This window comes from Fusarium musae, chromosome 5 (assembly GCF_019915245.1).
Source record: "Fusarium musae strain F31 chromosome 5, whole genome shotgun sequence".
In the NCBI taxonomy this organism is placed as follows: domain Eukaryota; kingdom Fungi; phylum Ascomycota; class Sordariomycetes; order Hypocreales; family Nectriaceae; genus Fusarium; species Fusarium musae.
Genome location: NC_058391.1, coordinates 3,594,288 through 3,612,432, shown reverse-complemented (window position 1 = coordinate 3,612,432; position 18,145 = coordinate 3,594,288). Strand labels below are relative to the sequence as shown.

At 47.9% G+C, this 18,145-nt stretch overlaps 9 protein-coding genes and 2 non-coding genes across 11 annotated transcripts; 6 read left to right on the top strand and 5 right to left on the bottom strand.

The window, feature by feature from the left end:
• Positions 1–212: 212 nt before the first annotated feature.
• Positions 213–285, bottom strand: J7337_007573. Its single transcript has one exon. It is a non-coding gene; the product is annotated as a tRNA-Cys (tRNA).
• Positions 286–1,092: 807 nt separating this feature from the next.
• J7337_007572 (uncharacterized protein) lies at positions 1,093–1,542 on the top strand (the record flags this gene model as incomplete). Its single annotated transcript, XM_044825217.1, has 1 exon — positions 1,093–1,542. The coding sequence occupies one exon, from the start codon at positions 1,093–1,095 to the stop codon at positions 1,540–1,542; it is 450 nt and encodes a 149-aa protein (XP_044680874.1).
• A 368-nt stretch (positions 1,543–1,910) lies between these two features.
• On the top strand, positions 1,911–2,788 carry J7337_007571 (uncharacterized protein; the record flags this gene model as incomplete). Its single annotated transcript, XM_044825216.1, has 2 exons — positions 1,911–2,021; positions 2,042–2,788. 2 exons carry the CDS (start codon positions 1,911–1,913, stop codon positions 2,786–2,788), a joined length of 858 nt encoding a protein of 285 aa, XP_044680873.1.
• Positions 2,789–3,057: 269 nt separating this feature from the next.
• Positions 3,058–3,129, top strand: J7337_007570. Its single transcript has one exon. It is a non-coding gene; the product is annotated as a tRNA-Thr (tRNA).
• Positions 3,130–3,320: 191 nt separating this feature from the next.
• On the bottom strand, positions 3,321–4,774 carry J7337_007569 (uncharacterized protein; the record flags this gene model as incomplete). The annotated part of the gene is made up of 2 exons (XM_044825215.1): positions 3,321–4,305; positions 4,356–4,774. The coding sequence occupies 2 exons, from the start codon at positions 4,772–4,774 to the stop codon at positions 3,321–3,323; spliced, it is 1,404 nt and encodes a 467-aa protein (XP_044680872.1).
• An 858-nt stretch (positions 4,775–5,632) lies between these two features.
• On the bottom strand, positions 5,633–7,046 carry J7337_007568 (uncharacterized protein; the record flags this gene model as incomplete). Its single annotated transcript, XM_044825214.1, has 2 exons — positions 5,633–6,720; positions 6,770–7,046. 2 exons carry the CDS (start codon positions 7,044–7,046, stop codon positions 5,633–5,635), a joined length of 1,365 nt encoding a protein of 454 aa, XP_044680871.1.
• A 1,551-nt stretch (positions 7,047–8,597) lies between these two features.
• Positions 8,598–9,305, top strand: J7337_007567 (uncharacterized protein; the record flags this gene model as incomplete). The annotated part of the gene is made up of 1 exon (XM_044825213.1): positions 8,598–9,305. One exon carries the CDS (start codon positions 8,598–8,600, stop codon positions 9,303–9,305), a length of 708 nt encoding a protein of 235 aa, XP_044680870.1.
• Positions 9,306–9,735: 430 nt separating this feature from the next.
• On the bottom strand, positions 9,736–11,582 carry J7337_007566 (uncharacterized protein; the record flags this gene model as incomplete). The annotated part of the gene is made up of 4 exons (XM_044825212.1): positions 9,736–9,808; positions 9,871–11,392; positions 11,443–11,505; positions 11,555–11,582. The coding sequence occupies 4 exons, from the start codon at positions 11,580–11,582 to the stop codon at positions 9,736–9,738; spliced, it is 1,686 nt and encodes a 561-aa protein (XP_044680869.1).
• Positions 11,583–13,272: 1,690 nt separating this feature from the next.
• Positions 13,273–14,403, bottom strand: J7337_007565 (uncharacterized protein; the record flags this gene model as incomplete). Its single annotated transcript, XM_044825211.1, has 1 exon — positions 13,273–14,403. One exon carries the CDS (start codon positions 14,401–14,403, stop codon positions 13,273–13,275), a length of 1,131 nt encoding a protein of 376 aa, XP_044680868.1.
• A 942-nt stretch (positions 14,404–15,345) lies between these two features.
• Positions 15,346–16,846, top strand: J7337_007564 (uncharacterized protein; the record flags this gene model as incomplete). The annotated part of the gene is made up of 2 exons (XM_044825210.1): positions 15,346–15,717; positions 15,773–16,846. The coding sequence occupies 2 exons, from the start codon at positions 15,346–15,348 to the stop codon at positions 16,844–16,846; spliced, it is 1,446 nt and encodes a 481-aa protein (XP_044680867.1).
• A 408-nt stretch (positions 16,847–17,254) lies between these two features.
• J7337_007563 (uncharacterized protein) lies at positions 17,255–18,099 on the top strand (the record flags this gene model as incomplete). The annotated part of the gene is made up of 3 exons (XM_044825209.1): positions 17,255–17,507; positions 17,554–17,765; positions 17,812–18,099. 3 exons carry the CDS (start codon positions 17,255–17,257, stop codon positions 18,097–18,099), a joined length of 753 nt encoding a protein of 250 aa, XP_044680866.1.
• Between the last annotated feature and the right edge of the window lie 46 nt (positions 18,100–18,145).

Here is an 18,145-nt window from a genome sequence, read left to right as displayed (position 1 = left end):
CTCTGCTATAGTGGTTGGACCGTGCTTACTTGCTACCTTGCAAGTTGGAGTCTTCGGTATACGCTCGACCGTCTGAGCAGATCGGGCATACTGTTCTCGTTCCCAACACAGAGTTAGCTACAGAATAACCAGCGACACAAAGGTTCACGGCAAAAAGGGAAGACAGGCTTAGAACACCAGTTAATAGCTCAGCTTCGCAAAAAGCGAGCAGTAGGACCGAGCGTGGATCGAACACGCGACCTAGGGATCTGCAATCCCTCGCTCATACCACTGAGCTATCGATCCTTGTAATCGCTGACTGTTCGGGTTCGGAATGAGCCCTCATGTTCCAGATCCCCCAAGTCGCAGGTGACAAGACCAAGGATTTTCTCAGGCGCTGATATGATAGATGCTGTCGACTTGAAGTTCTATTGCTATAACTACATGAAGGCACCAATCAATGTAAAAACCACACTATACATTGCCTGTAAAGCTGCACTGGGCTGCCCGCTACTGATACTTCCCTTTTGTTTAAACCTTTTAGAGAGTTATATTAAGTAAGTCTTAAAACACCATTTTACCTAATATTATAGAGGCTTTAGTAGAAGACACAATTTTCTATTATCTATATTAAATACAATATTATATTGAATCTTTACTATTATTAGTATATTTATTTATTTTATAAATACCTACTCAGCATCTGAGTTTATCTGTTTACTTATGCCTAAGAGCTTATTCCGGCAAAGAGAACCTAATTTACTCATGATTACTTACTGTATTGACTTTATTTTATTATCTACACTTTGTGGTCGTGATTGATGCTTGTGAGAGCTTTGGCCACAAACATGAGTGTCTGTCGAGTAATGGCAGTCCAATTTTGCTAAACATCCTGTGAATAATGCCACATCAGTGACTCACGGTGGAACGAACGAATCCCAGTGGCAACAACAGAACAATCACGGTTTCACGTACCATGATCCAGCTATTTGAATTCCTGAAGTCCCCACTTATTATCATCTTAATAACTCTTTCCTCCATCCTGTCCTGCCCGTCTTTCCTTTCTCTTCCCACCATTCATCCTCACATCTTTGAGCAACAACCTCACCGAAAATGGGCGAACTACCCGCCACCCCTCCGAGTAGAAAGGAATTCCGCAGCTACTATAGTGGGCTTCCAGACTGTCCATATCTTGTTGCGCGATCTACGATGACTCCATGGAATGGTCCAGTATATGATTGGGACGTCTATGACAGAATACTTGACCCTGTCGAAAAGCACGCTGTTGTTCCACTATGGAATGACTCTACAGGCCCAATGCGTCGGAAGATTCTCGAAGCTGTACAGGATATTGACTGGAACGCTATCGACATCCTCCGTTGCGGTTCCGCTGATTCCAACGATCGTCACCTTGTCCGACCAGTCATCCTTTTCGTATCAGTAAAGCCCGAATCGACAACATGGCTGGACGGAAGAGCCGTGACCCTTAAATGCCGCGACGTTCTACAAGAACACGGTATCAACGACGTTGAAGTTGAGATCAAGGAGTCCAGAATCACATAGCGCTGCTTGAGTGATCAGGATCAAACAGAAAGGTAAGACTCATAACCTCAAAATGAACTTTATGCTGACCAAAGAAGTGTAAGCCGTCGGCAGCGAAATTCGGCACGCACATTTCGACTTTTGAAGATCATTACAAAAGGGAGTGTATCCAGGTTTCCCAGTGCGTGGGTACCAAGATCGCCTCCTCTCGACATCCAACACGTGAAGGCATCAAAGGTCTTTACCTGCGAATTCGAAATACCGAAACGGTGGTTGCTTTGACCTGCCGACATGCCGTCTTCGGGCCAGAGCCAGCGAACATCGACTTTCGTCACGACACTCATAGTAGTCGAAAAGTTATCCAACCTGGGAGCAAGACATACCAGGACATGAAGGAATTACTCCGTGACCGAATCAGTCATGCCCAGTCCGTGATCGACCTTTATGAGTCCTCCACTCAAGTCCCCGAAAAGGAGATCCAACCCCTCAACCCCTACGAAGTAACAAGATCAAAAACAAGAGTAACCTACAGCAACTTGAGCCTTTCGAGTACATGGAATCGCGAACCTTTGGTCACGTTCTTTTTTCACCATACTTTGGGTTGAGCAGTTCCTCGCCTGCCCGCTTCCGCGACTGGGTTTTGATAGAGCTGGATCAGAAGAAGCACCAAACGCTGGTGAAGGAGTTTGGAAACACGGTACCCGAGACTCTTTCTCCAGTCTTTATGGAGCCCCAGTTTATGCTTTGGGACTATTTTAACCCGGGACGAAAGCGGACAATTTGCCTGGTTCCCGGGGCTCATATATACACTCAGACTGGTGTCATGCCGGAAGCTGAAATGAGATGCCCTGACTTTGGCTTCGCAGTGCCAGGAAAGACAGTTGTTGGGGAGGATTTCACGAGGATATGCATGTATGGTAGCGCTAGCGGAGCAAGGCACGGTGTCAACAATACAGCTAGGTCTGTTCGACGAATTATTGGAGACTTTCTGATAGTTTCTGAAGAATGGTGCATCCTGGACTCTATTGAGTGTGAAAAGAGGGAGCCTTTCTCTAGGCAGGGAGATTCGGGCGCCAGTGTCATGGGAGATGATGGTCGTGTCGCGGCAATTCTGACGTCTGGTGCCCAGGGCGGTAACCAAGGAATGCATCATGTCTCGTATGCAACGCCCATTGAGTGGCTGTTGGACGATATTAGAGGACACGGATATGACGTGGAGTGGATGGGCAAAGAAATCCCTCTGGATTATTTCCACAACCGTCTCTAATATAAACATTAATTTTCTGCGGCTTTACTGGGAGCTGCGACTAGGTACATATCAGCCGTGGATCATTCTGACGGAGGAAGCGCCATTGGTAAGAAGCAAGCAATGGAGAGAGACCGGAAAAGTCGCTTGTGAGATCTTGTCAAGCGACCATCAAGTGGAAGCGATGAAAAAGGGACAGGGAAAGGTTGGTAGTCAATGTAGATGCTGCTTAGGACAGACAAATGAACTTGATGTGAAATTGAATGTGCCGTTAACAACTAAAGTGAGCCGCCTCTATAGCTCAGTGGTAGAGCGTTGCACTTGTAATGCAAAGGTCCATCGTTCAATCCGGTGTGGAGGCAAGCAATTACTTTTTGTCACATTGGCGACAGATTTGTTCCGACGAGATGTCTGTTTTATTTTTCAACATTTTAGTTGCTCAATTGCGATTAAATCATGGATCCTACTCGGTTGTAGATCATACACAGAGCACGATACCAATTTCCTATCATGACAAGACCCTTCAATTGATTCAATTACCGTCCCACAATAACTAACACGCCCCCGCTGTCTCTAAAGCGTATTCCTTAATCGCCGGCTCTTCCTTTACCTTGGGCAAATACGTGACAAGAGAAATACCTGCAATCACAATCGCGTTTTCAGTGATTAAAAGATCTTCCAATCCAAGTCCCGGAGCCAAAGATGAGGCGCAGACTGTTCCCAAGTCCAGCCTGGAGACCTTTCCTGGACCATCATGAGTGAGCGCGTCTTTGGCCAACGCGAAACTGAGAGGATTTATGAGCATGCTCTCATGCGTATAAAATGAACCACCTGGCTTTCCGGCGCAGACATTTTGCACTTCGGCATTTGTGACGCCGACGTTTCTTTCGTCGAGCAAGTAAGCAGAAGCTCCGGTGCCCTCTTGCGGCTGGACAATCTCATCCAGGAAGCTGGAGTACAGGCTTGTTGTCGGTACATATCCGGAGTCACCGCCGTCCGAGCGAAGAGTCTTGATAAAATTGCTACCAGCTTCTTGCTGAACAACAGACGGCGTGTTGGTGATTCCTGAGAGGTCGACGAAATTGGCGAGGATAGTGCCCTTGTAATCTGCGCTGATGGCGACATGGTCGGTCGTGACTTTGCGAGTCGATGGCCAGTACTTGAATGCCCATTGAGTGTCAATGTTGCCCTGCGACCAACCGATAATAGCAACGCTTCGGTTGGTGAGAGAGGCGATGTAATTGAGCGCGTATGCAGCGTACTCGGCATTGACCTGCGCATCGCCAAGGAGAAATTCAGGCACGTTGACCCATACAGGATCAGCCCAGTCCACACCGGTAAGCAATGGGATGAAGCTGCCCCGAAATGAGGTCCATCCGGTAGCTCCGGTACCGGGGAATAGAATCACAGGTAGCTTTTCACCGTAGGTGAAAGTGTCTGGGATGAAGATGGCAGACCTGAGCTTGTCCTCGCTTACCGAATACGGCGCATCGCAGCTCGCCGCCTTGGGGTAGACGCTCTTTGGTGGGTCAGGGTTTCTACACAAGGTTAGGGAGCATACTGAGAATAGAAGATTTCGTTGACGTACTGGTTGTTGTTTCCATTCTGTGCAGAACCAAGGCCTTGGGCGTAGCTCAGTAGATCATCTGTTGATCCCGAGATGATACCGTTTGCTATCAATCGCGCGCTGTACTCGACGATGTTGTCGGGTTTTGACTTTACGACCTTTTCAGCGATAGATGATGCTTGGCCAACATTCTTTGGCTTTTTTGTGGCCTTCAGCTTCTGCAGCGTATCAAGTGTCTTTTCCCTATCTCCCTTGTTCAAGGCATCGCCGAGTTCATCGAGCAGACCGCTGACTGTCACAGCCAGGGCGTTATTAACGTCATTGACGAGACCATTCAAAGCCTGTCGTCTGTCAATAAGCGACGCTCCATTCGAATTGTATGGTGCTGCAAGCCCAGCGCCGGCCAATCCAAAAGCTACAAGCAGTGCCGAGAACCGCATCACAGATTAATGAGAAGGCGATTGACTGATAGATAGGAAAACAATGGTCAATGGGCTGACGAAAAATGCTGAAGCTTGCAGTTAATTAGGCAATCCCTATTGCGGGGAGACCTCCACCCATTACGAGAAGACACAACAGATTACACCCGTAATTTAAACTCAGCCCGCAATTGAGGTTACCTTGTTCCGGCTGTACCGCCTCAAGCGCTGTGCTCGGTTGTACACGCTTTGATCTATGACGAGAGAACCCGCCATTCATGTGACTATTCTCAGCACACCCTCTCATCTCCATGTTATTGAGTTATGAACGAGCTAAACGAGATGATCGCCATCTTGACATGGAGGAGTCGGGATCGACAGTGGCTTCGGCTTGTCCTTGTAGCCCCGTTGGCTGGTGTTAGTGCTACGGCGCTCGGTCCTTGGAACTATAGAACCCTAATAAGTCAAGTGCCTCGGCACGAGCATTCTACTCCGCAACGGCAGTTGGGATTTGCAGTGGAATTGTGGAAGTGAAGGGAGTAAAGCTTCCGAGCTGCAGAGTCCACGCGCAATGAACTGAGAACTTGTTCCCTGGATCACCACTATACGTCTTCCATAGACTCATTCGTAACGCATCGTACGTTGTGTAAGATCAGGAGTTGTCGTACAAAATTGGCAATGAGGCTATAGTGATTGATGCAGTGTAAACTACTCCGTAGTACAAACAGAACTCGTAAACCCTAAAAGTAACATCCAGTTTCACCTCTTCAGTCAGAGGTAGATTGTCACGGCAGAACTTAGTGCAGACTAGTCAACGACTAGACTCCGCCTTATTTCCAGTGGTAAACAGCTCTCCCACGATGCTGCCGACACCCTCGATCACACCGCGCAGAGGTTCTTGGAGACACCAGCATAGCTTCCGTACGATTCAGTGTAACCAGGGAACTTCTCAAACAACTTCGTGTTGACCTTCTGCAGCTTGGGACAAGTCTTCCCAGCAAGAAGCTGTCGAAGCTTGTCCGCCAACGGCGTCAGCGCCTTGGTCACATCAGTGAACTGGCTTCCAAGAACATCGGGTGCAGCAGCCATGATGATCTGCATAACAAAACACTCAAGATTCTCGCCTTTCAACAGCATCGCAGTATTGAAGACGCCACCAGTGAGATCGCCGATATCGACGCCCGAGAAGGAGTTCAGCTTGTCGGTGTTGCCGCCGATGTTCAACAGACGAGGATGCTTGACAGCATGCTCCAAGACATCGACGAGGAAGTCAGGAGTGGAGAAACCGTCTTCGACAGGTCGGTGGTACCAGTTCTCCGGGATACGCTTCCAGCCTTGGTTGACTTTGAAGTTGCTGCCTTTAACACCAAAGAGATTGGTAAAGACCTCACGCGAAAGATGGCCTTCAGGATACTTATCGGAGTGACTGGCCATCATGCGAGGACGGAAGGAATACGCAGAAGGTGAGACCAAAACTCCAGCAAAAGGCGAATAGAAGAAGTGACTATTGGTCTTTTCCGACTCCTGGAAGCTCTGGTAGTGGAAGGATGTAAGAGCAGAGTGTTGCTCAGGTGCAGGAATATTTTCGCGAATGGCACTCCAATACTCCACGAAGCGCTCGAGTATGACGTGGTAGTTGTTCCCAGTCACGTAGACATCTCCTCTCGTGGCGCTGACATCAGGCTCATACTTATTATGACTACCGCTTAGGCCAGATGGAGTACCGAAAAGACCGCCACCGTTGAGAATTTTCTGACTGAAGCGGCTTGGACCGCCAATGGAGTAGCCGGGGTTAAGGGAGACTGGGTTGCCGTTGAAGACGGTGCCATAGACGGCGAGGAAACCACCGAGGTCAAGGCTCATGCCGTAGACCTCGTTAGTGGCCTTGGTGATGGTTTGCATGTCTGCGACACCGTTTCTCGGAAGGTAGCCATGGTTGACCAAGGCATTGAGTCTAAGACAGAGTCCTTAACAACTCATTAGTATTGGCCCGAGGCTGAGCAGAAGATGACTTACCTCTTTGATCACCTGCTTTGAGATTGGGGGGTAGGAACTCATGCTTGCCAGAAACGCTGATGCGCTGTTTCTTGGCATCGAATTTTGCAGCTCGCCTCTCCTTCGCTAAGGGGCACTTGCCTGTATCCCTCTTCTCTTCGGAGTAAGGGCATGCTGCAGGGCTTCGCTTGGCGTGCTCTTGATAAGTCTTAAGCTGCTCGGCGCCCATTTGAGGGAATACAAGAGCTGCTGCAAACATGCAGGCTGCTGCGAGCCACGAAGACAAAGAGACTTTCATGGTGAATGGCAGGTGGTGAAGGAAGACAGAAGAGAATAAGGGAGGTTGCTGCAGATAGATACTGATGAGAAACAGGCCAATTTTATTTGGTTCCTTGCTCATGCACCTCCCCTTTACTTTCGTTTCTTCTTTCCCATGTTTTGCTCACAAGACTATCTCATTGCAGTCAATCTGCATTGATCACGTTCTGCATTGCTGCCATCTCTCAGTTGAACACTACAGCAACACAAATATCAGCCCGCCGAAACGATTCCCAATTTGTCTCACCAACTGCCGATCTCCGCAGCTGAGATCTTGGCTATTAGAGATCACCACCACTTCATTGGCTTGGAATAACTCAAGCAAGGAGCTACCAGATTAGATGCGAGCAGTTTCTGGACTTATGATCTTCGATGGAACCAAAATATGGGTATTGCCGGATTACCCGTTGTACTAGAGACAGTCTAATTGAGTTTATTGAATGCTAATATCATGCTTGCCATCAAGACTTCAGTGATTGGTGAGCGCGAGCCGCATGTCTATGCGATATTGGGCGTTTAGTGTTAAGTAGTAAGCAACAATATGGAAAATAATAGCAGAATCGCCGTTTCATAATATCAGTGTTAGCACAACGGTCTCGTTTCTCGTACCTGTTCAAGATCGTCTGAGCTAAGAGAAGGATCTTGTAGTTGCTAAACCTCATCAGAAATAGTCTCGTCTTCAAAGACCTCTTTGGGAATCTCAGCTGGGGATTGAAGACTTGCGTACACATGCGACCACTGTATTGCGTCACTTGAGGTTCCTACCTGGCTTCTCCTGGATAAGAAAATAGAGAAATCTTTCATGACTCACATTATGAGCATACTATCACAGACTTATAGACCCAGGAACTTGTGATTATGAGCAGTTCAGAGACTCCCATCGCGGCATCTTCATAGCATTAATTCTTCAAAGGCCATGGTACGGTTTTCCCCAACTTCGTAGATCCTCCGTTCGAGTTAGCGGACCTTATCTGCGGATCGGCGACAAGAATGATAGCTTACATCAGTAGTCCTTACTGATTGGCAATCCAGCCTACATCTCAGATACATGAATTCCCATTGGTGTGCTTATTCGAGCATAATGCGCGCTCGGCCCTGCAGCAGATTATACGTCGTAAAGTGAGTGTGCATAGGTGAAAGCTCTGCAATTGAACTCACTTTGATTGTGAACAGCTGTTCGAAGCTATATCGTAGGCTGATGCAGCTATGTAGATTGCAGTTTGGTTGTAACTCACGTGGATGATATAAAAGGCCGAAAATAGCGGCTCGCTCTTTTCCGAAATACAACCACTGTCTAAAATGCCGCCATAGACCCTGACTAAAAGCTGACACAGCAGCAGTAACACCATAGAAATGATTGTTCAAATTAGTTGATCAGTTAGTTCGGACAATTGAGATGCAACAAGCCGAGCAAACTTTTAGCCGATTCTCACAGTATAGTATCGAGGCGATTGACATATAAGTGAGCTCTTGATCTATGCCTCTGTCAAACTGTTTACCATATCCTTCACGGACTAAACAATCTTCCATTATGTCAACTCCATTCTATGTTCCGGTCTCGCTCAATCATACCGCCCTTCTTCTCTCCGATGTACAATCTCAAATCCTCCGACGCTTCTCCCAGGAAGAGCAGACTGCTTATCTCGGCAAAGTCCTGAAACTTCTAAACTTCTTTCGCTCAGAAATTAAATCTCGCCGTGCCTCAGGCAAGCCAAACGACTCTCGCTCCCTCTATGATGATGTACCGCTGATCATCCACCATACACTACCCTTCAACATCAACTCGAATGCGTTCGTGTCACCGTACAATAAGCTAGCAAGCTGGGTTTCCAAGCTCGAAGCAAGCGGTGCCTTCGCCAATGCACCTTCTGATCCCCATCGCCCTCACTATGGTGTTCCGGCCGAGCTAGTCCCTCCTGGTGGCTGGGGCGGGAAGAACGAAATTTTACTTGGCAAACTCCAGCCAAACTGTTTTGGATCCTCAGACCTGTTGGCCTATCTGAGGGCTCGCGGGATTAGGCATGTTGTATTAGTCGGTTTGACGACCATGGGTAGCATTCTGAGCAGTGCAAGGGCTGGTGCAGAGCTGGACTTTCATGTGATCTGTGTTGAGGATGGGATTATTGATGACAACCCCGAGGTTCATGAGTTCATCATGAAGCGTATCCTACCTAAGTTTGTTGACGTCGTCACGGTCAAGGATATTGTGACCCTCGGAAAGGAAAGGTCAAGCGGCTAAATGGCATCCGACTCGACGCTAAGACCATCGCTTCAATTCATAATACATATTCTTATACCAGTAAATATCCTAAGAGTATTGACCCAACCATATCTATCATAAAACATATCTCATAAACTCCAAACCAAACTATGCATATCTATGTACTAACCGCGGTGCACTCGGCATCTGGGTGACACCTCTCGTATGCTCGAGAGCAGGCGCATTCGATCCGTCACTAATATTCCCGCTCTGAAGTTGCGTTCCTTTCTGCCTTCTTCTCCTCTTCCGGATACAAGAGAATATCACGCAAAGCACCAAGGCCAGAATGACTCCCCCAACAGAAGCAGCGGTCGCAATAACAGCTGTTCTGTTCCTATCGAACCAGCCTCCTCCCGATCCCCCTCCTCCTCTGCTACCTGAGTCTTCATCATCATCACAGTTTTGCACGTCAACGGGGCATTGACTTGAACTTCCGTCGCATGTCTCTTCGGGATCGCAAGAGGCTGTGCTTTCGCGGCAGACTAAGCCACTCGAAGCGACTCGACATTCGTCAGTGCAGCATCCATCGGTGAGTGGATCGCACTCTGCGCCACTGCGGAGTTGACAGGTTGAAGGGTTGCAGCAGGAATCTGCAGGGCATCGGTCTTCACCACCACAGTCGCATGACTCGCCAGGCTCGACGATACCGTTGCCACATTGACTGTCGTTAATATCGGGGACCTCGTCCTCACTAACAAGACAACTCGTGTCAACGTGCTCCTCGCCAATGCCTGTGCAGATGGTTCCGATGGTACATGGTGAGAACTCCTCCAAGCCGGGAGAGCTTTGCGGGTTCATGATGTATTGGTTTCGGGCATCGCAGGTAGTCTCACTTCGGGGACAGCAATCATCAGAAGGCGAGTATCCTGACGTCCCGCAATCACCTGATGTACAGTCGTGAGAAGCTCCAAGGTTATGCGCCAGCTCATGCGCAAAGACCTGCCATTCCGAAGCAGTGCGCACAACAACGTTCGCAGAGGCTGTCCCACCGCGCCCCCATGATGATCCTCGTGATCGATTGCACAGACTTCCGATCCAGGCGATTCCAACAGTTGAGCCGCTTCGACAGGCGCTGAAGAGAGACCATACAGCGTTATCATCACGTAGTCTGCCCCTCCATTGCGTGAACAAGTTCAAGCGGTCGTTTATGTCGACGTTTGCTGTGCAGGGAAGGTTCCATGGCATTGATCGTGGTGCGTCAGAAGGACAAGATGAATCGCTTATAGTTAAATTTTGAATGGCTAGAGCGATGTTGAAAGTGTCTTCGTAGACTTGCGATGCGATATTCACTTGCGAAATGATGTTATCGCGAGCATCCTGCATATTGTCGAATTCTGCAGTGTATGAGCAGTCGGCGGCGATGCCGATCAAAGCAACTCTCCGGGAGTTGGGGCACCCATCTGTAGACCCAATAACATCTCTCGGGTCAAACCAATCGTTGACGTCTTGACGGGCCAGTAGAGGATGGTGTGTATCCTGTTCACCAGAGGTCTGGCGCCGTCGATCATTGTATCTGTGAGCCTGACATGTCGGCTCATCTGAAGATGATCTTTGCGACAAGGTTCCGTCGCCTTCATCCCTAGTTCGCTTCCATACTACCATTCGTTCAGATCTCTTTCTGAGTTGCCCGTCCTGAATTTGTCGTGCCTGGACGTAATTCGAATCCAGCGAGATATGGTGGTAAGTACCGTCATTTGTGAAAGTGCCCTCAATGACATGTCGGCCTTGGCGATATCGCACCATTACTCTTGCCCATCCTACTCTTCTTTGCGCCTGCTTGTCGATGTCATTTACAAAGGCTACGCCCTTGTAGAGTAATGGATGTTGACTCTGAATATCAGTGACGAAATCATGGTTGTCTGTGGAATTAATGTGCTGAACGGTAGTGAGGCGCGATACAACATTTCTCGAAGGCTGTAGGTTCAGTGTGATCCGTTGGCGCTCATAAGGAACCTCAAATTCGACCTGGAATGACGATGCTGAGTCGAGAGTATGTGCACTTTGAGAAAAGTCCAGTCTCTCAATTGTTGATGATCGATCAATAGTATCTCTAGCGAGAGACAATGCTAAATGCACATGTCAGTATTCCGTCATTACGATGCGATCTATAACATACCTTGAACAGAATAAAAGGAGCAGACCTGAGAAAGGATCAAGAAAATGGTCAAGATACTCATAGCTATTAACTGTCCACAGAAGTTCACCGTCACAGACCCTTTGAAACAGACCAGTGAGAGTGGAATTTTGGAGAACCATATATGAAGATCTGACGTCGGATTTAGCAGTTTCAGAGCTGGATGGCCCCCATCTATGACACGGGGACTGTACGCGTTCTCTTGGCCAGTTAGCAAAGCCAAGACCTAGGTGCGTCTGGGCGGGTTCGGCTTCTTCCAAGGCAGCTGAGCCACTCTGGCCTCGTAATTAAAGTAGGTAGTGTGATTTTTCTTTTTCTTTGTTACACAGATTTCGGAGTGCGGGTTGTGCGAGGGTTCTTTTTTTCACGGGTAACTCCATGGATATGAGTTTATGTGGTATTGATTTGGGTGGTACTGTCTCAGCCTTGTATTGCTCTGTTATACTGAAACTGTAGCTACTAACTGATCACTGTTCTGTAACTCTTTGGCATTCATGATGTTTGAGTTTATTGTTATTGACGATACCCGGATGGTCTCAGTTACATCCTCATATTAAGCTTAAATGTTTGTGTGCGGGAAGCCCGGGCTCCGAACCCCGCCATGGGGAGGATGACATCGGAGATGCTGACAAGGGCGACGCCTCCTAAATCCGAAAGGCGAGAACCTTATCCACTCACGGAGTTTCAATGACGCCTGAGCTGACGTATGCCATCTTGGCACTGAAATTGTCAGCATCACAAATTAAGGCCGCGTGGGCATCTCAGAAGCCACTTTTCCCCTTGGAATTAAGTCTAAAACGCATTTAAGCTTAATATCGGATTATTTCTTGTTTCATTGGTGATTCAAATGATCATATCGAAAAAAAGGATGAGGGGCAGACCAAGCTACCAGGTCAAATAAACGTGTCTATTCCACGGCAATGCAGCATAAAAGTATGGATAAAGAATTAAAAGAAACAGCGGTGAAACCGGCAGAGAGGCAGCCAAGTACCCCCGTAACATTCATCCTCCGGCAGTAGCATCATATGCAAGCTGCTGATGCGCTAAATTCTGCAAGCTCGAAGAAGCGTTAGAGTGTAGGCTTAGAAACGGCAGCACCCGGATGCGGGAGGGTCTCTGCATCGAAGAATGCACCGAAGGAATCCACAAAACTCTATGACGCCGATGAAGTGAAGTGAAGGGCCTATGATCCGCGGCTGGGTTTTCATGTACAAAAAGAATCCTTCGATGGCAACTTGCACTGCCTGACTGGACAATCGTCAAATAAGATATGGTCTATGGTGCTTGGCATGAATTCGTCGTCATTTTCTGGTGGAAGATGTCTCGGCGGTCTGAGCGGCCAAGGACGCTTTGTGTCATCAGTCTTCTTTTTGTAAGCAGGATAGGGAAAGGTCTCGGATACTCGGATGTAGCATCGCATCATTACCTGAGAAATCCATAAATCGTCTTCCCTCAGTACCAATCATTCTTGCAGTCAGACATGGCATCGTCAGACTCATCTCGGCCGGTACCATAACGGTTCGACCAGTCACAGAATAGAACTGATCCACTTCGTATTATCTTATCAGATAAGATAAGACGTTCAGTCAAACAATCTACCCTACATGTTCATTGAGATCAACTAGTCTGAGGTAAATGATAATGCATCACTTACGTCGACCACTAGCTCATTGACTAAATAATATACTTTGCAGTGCACCCAGCCAGAATAAGTTCTATATAGTATTCGAAACGGTTTCATTGATAGATCTTGAAGGGATATGATCGTTTCCAACTTGCTTACAAGCCTGATACGAAAAGCCTAAACAGAGCTCAAGGTGAAATGAGCACCTGCGACAGAGGGTTACTAATTTTGGCTGCCTTATCAAATGCCTCCGCGAACTTCTCCATGGGAAAGTTACCAACAGTCTGTACTGCATCAAGCTTCAGATACCCTGCCTCCACCAGCTTGATTATATTGCGCATATCATCCTTCGTATACATCCACTTCCCCTTGACCGTAATATCATTGATCACGATGAACATAGCCGGTAGTTCCAGTTCGTGATGTGCGCCCATCAAGCTCACCCGTCCACCGCGACGAAGTGACATGATGCAGCTCTTGAAGTGAGTGCTATTGATAGCTTTGCCGGGTGAGATGTCGAAGAAAGCATCCGCCGGACCATCCTTGGTCAGCTCTTTGACGTCATCCTCGACGTTTCCAGTATTTAGAACTGTTCTGATTCGCTCAGGGTTCAAAGCCTTCACCTTGTTCAGCGTTTCCTGGTTGCGACCGACGGCGATAACCTGAGCCCCCATGGTCAGAGCAGCGAGAACAGCAGCGCTTCCGAAAGTTCCAGCAGCAGGGCTAATGATGACCTTTTCGCCAGCTCTGACAGCTATATCTTGAAGTCCTCCAAATGGAACTGAGATGGTCCACAGGTAGGCCAAATCTTTCATTGAGTGTCCGAGACCCCCTTCAGCAGGGTTGCCTATGAGCCGGTTCTCGTCTAATGGGAAGCAATTCTCCAGAGGAACTTTGGCGTACTCCGCGTAGGTACCGTCTCGCCACTCACCTTCCATGAGCATATTACTCGCAGAGCCAAACCCTCCTGACAGACCATGGAGGATAAGGGCGCTGGGGTTGTCTCGCCCCTGGATAAAGCTGTCAAAAAAGACCAATTGTCCAAGGTTAAGAGAAGTTGCATCTGGGCCGACGGCGGCAACGCGACCGATAGCACTAGAACCAATGACGAAAGGCTCAGGATAGGGGTAAGGTTTTTGACCACTGTAAACTCGGTCTGCGTACGTTAAGACGCCAGCTGACAGGACGCGGATCACAGCACTTCCGGGACATGCCTGAGGAGTATCCTGGGTGACTACTGAGATGTCGTAGGGATCTCGAGTGGAATGAAGTCTAAGTGCTCGATGGGTCTGGGGAAGTGCTGCCCGTGGAGTTGCCATGATGACCAGAGTTGATTGTTGTCAAGCTGTTTGAGATAAGGGGTGCTTTGAGTTCTGTGTTTAAGAGAGCGGCTTGTTTTACTTGTTCGTGCGGGGCATATACTTATATGCATTCTTTCTCTGTTCCTTGAATATGGTCGTCCACATGGTCAATACCAGCTAAGTTGCTACTCAGGCCATCTCAGGCGCTGGAAACGACGGCCAGATCAGAAAGAATTAGCGGCAATCTACCAATTAGATATGGAGAAGCCGGGCCCGGGTTTAAAATCAGTCCACCGCCCGTCACTCCATATGCGATTGTCCCCGGGGAACACGGACTTAACAGAATTTTAAGCCCGGCGCCATATAGCGCATAAGTTCTGGGCGCTCTGTCATTCGGAGGCTGCTTCAGTCCTCTGCTAAGGTCCCCAAACAATGATTCTAAGTATCAATGGCCTCCAAAGCCTCCTCAATTAACGCCGGACCCGGACAGTCTCAAATTCGCTCTTGCAACACCTGCAAGAGTAAGAAGACGCGATGCGACAAGAGCACGCCATGTTCATCATGCGCTTCCTCGGGCAGAACATGCATTTACCCACCGGCTGGGAAGCGCGTGAGGCGAACGAAGAAAACAATACTGGCTGAGATGGCTGGCCGCATTGCAAGTTTAGAACGCAGCCTCGCCGAAGCAACAACGCATGTGAATCTGCATTGCAGCAGCTTCGAGCCAATCACGACTACGAAGGAGAAAGACTCACCCAAAGACTTACTAATACATAAGGACTCTGCCGGCCAATATCTCAATGAGATACTGGCGACCCGAGTTCTTGGTGAAGTACGTTTTGCCATACTAATGATGGCTGTACTAATATGTATCAGGACGAAAGCATTGCAACCGCTCTTACGACATCACACCACGAGCAAAGACATCTTCTGACCTCTCCCTTCGATACAATTGGGATTATGTCTTCTCCCTGCTATACCCAGCACCCTTCTGCATTTCACCCTAGCAAAGCCACTGCCATCGAGTTTTGGAACATCTACCTAAATAACGTTGAGATTATCCTCGGACTGAAGTTGACACACATCCCTACCGATGAAGTCAGAGTTTACTCAACTATAGCTGACCCTGCCAGTGCAAAGTTTGATGACCTTGCATTTTGCTATAGTATCTACTTTGCAGCGGCTGTGTCACTCGAAGTTTCGACATCGTCCTTCCTGGATAAGGCTACTGAGCTTCAGCATTCGAAAATGGGTATCGAACAGGCCTTTGCCCACGGAGACTTCTTCAATCAGCCAACATTGACTGGTCTACGAGCTTTAGCTATCTACCTAGTGAGTCTACTCCACCACCATCCTCGTGTGCTATTCCTAATTATCTGGAATTAAGTCCGCAATACGTGTTCATAATCGAGGGAAATCTGTTTGGATTCTTAATGGTCTAGTCATCCGAGTAGCTCAATCCCTAGGACTCCATAAAGATGGGACTAAGCTTGGGTTGCTACCTTTTGAGTCGGAACTCCGTCGAAGACTTTGGTGGCATATCATTACCAGAGACAGCCGGTCCGGTGAAGACTTTGGTTTGGAGGACCCCAATGAACTGCTATTGACATCAGATGTCAAACTACCCTTGAATATCAATGATGCGGACATCTTCCCTGAAATGGATGAGTTTCCAGTTGAGCAGACCGAATGGACCGTCATGACTTTCTCGTTAATCAATGTCGACTTAGCTAAGGCCATGGAAAGTCTGAAAGCTGGTAAACCCTCGAATTCAACGCTCAGCAAAGAAGGGAGGGACAAAATACTTCAAGATGTGCATACTAGAGTCAAGACAAGACTCCAGAAGTGCAACCCGATAACGCCGCACCAACGACTTACGGCTCACTGCGCAAACTATCTTTTACGAAAGCTCGACTTTGTCACAAACCAACAGTGGCTCTTATCACAGAAGAGGGAGGTCAATGACTCCATACTAAAAGAAGAGACACTTATCGCCGCGTTGGACATCCTGGAAGCGAGGACAGCTGGCGGTGATCCTTTTCTAGCGCAGTTCTCATGGGCAAAGAAGGTTCATCCGCAATACCATGTGACATTGTATGTTCTGTGGTATTTGTGCACTAAACCTCAAGGTCTGCACGTCGAACGCGCTTGGCGTGCTTTAGATAGTATATTTGAACAGGAGATGGCTTTTGACTTCATTGGCTGTACTGGAGCTAAACCAGCTGTTCTGGAGGCGTTGAGGACAAAGGCCGAAACACTGCGGAAGAATCTGGACGCGCCAACTGCAAGGGCTGGATATAGCTTAGAGCCTGCTACGTCGACTGAGCTAGAACACAGTGAGGACCCTTTGAAATTCATTGAAGGCTTCAACTTCGATGAAGAGGTTTTTGAAGATGGAGTTCCAGGGTCATCGTGGACCTTCTTACTTCAGGAACTTCAAGCGGATCAACCTTTATTTTAATAAGTTGATAGGTATTTTTCGTCTGACCTATGAGCCGCATCGATATGGCGGACACATGAAGTAAAAAAATATAAGACTTTAGAAAGGGTATTAAAATAAACTTAGTAAAGGATCCCCTAAGATTAGGCTAGATTACCTAAATCTTTTTACTACTTAGAAATTGAAGCCTTGAGTTTTCTTCTTCTCAAGAGTAGGTAAGAGAATAATAATTACTTGAACATGCGGAGCAGCACAGTGTGACAGACAGCCGTAGGCTCATTTCGGACTGTGGTCGTGACGGCGTTGCAGAACCACTTCCTTAAATCCGAAATCCGTAAACCCGACCTTTTACCTTATAAGGCGATGAACATTGGATGCACCCGGATACTGAACAGATCTTCTTGTGTGTGAGTCTATATGTCAGAAAAGATGACAATTATCCTAGTCACTGGTGCAAACCGCGGGATTGGTTATGCCATTGTGCAAGCCATCGCTACTCGCCTCCCTTCATCTACCATCGTACTCGGGTGTCGCCAAAAGGTTTCAGCACAAGCAGCGATTGAATCACTAATAGATAGTGGAATCAAGAGTAAACTTGGCTATACTGAGTTGGATATTGAGGACGACGCTTCTATCGAAGCAGCTGTGGCATCTGTGGAGCGAGAATATGGCAAACTAGACGGTATGTGTTCTGAGCATTCAGTCAAGCACAAAGCTGACAACGACAGTTCTGATAAACAACGCTGGCAAGGTTGAGCGAAGATTATCAGATAACCTGGCGGATATTCGAGCTGCATCCAATTCTTGCTATAACAACCTTATCACCAGCAACGCTGTTGTTACTCATGCCTTTAATAAACTGCTGAGAAAGAGCTCTGAGCCGAGGGTCATCATGATTTCGAGTGCTCGCGGCAGTATGGCCAGAACAGACAACAAAGAGGTGCGTTACCCAAAAGGCATCATGTACAGACGCTCATCTTTGCTAGCTCCCTCCTGTTGCCAACATTGACTACTGCGTCTCTAAAGCCGGTCTGAATATGCTTATGTTGCACCTGCAAGCAGCCGAGAACCACAGCGAGAGTGAACCCAGGATAAAGTTCTGGGCTGTGAGTCCAGGACACTGCAAGACGGCTTTTAACGGCTACAGGGGTAAAAAGGACCCCTTAGAAGGGGCTGAGGCAGTGGTGATGTTGCTTGAGTCGGCCAAAGGGGACATTGAACCTGGGACATTTTGGGAGTATGAGAATGGAAGCTTTCAGCAAGTTCCTTGGTAATTTGATTTGGGATTTCGATTGAAGAATATCAATACTTAAGTCTAGC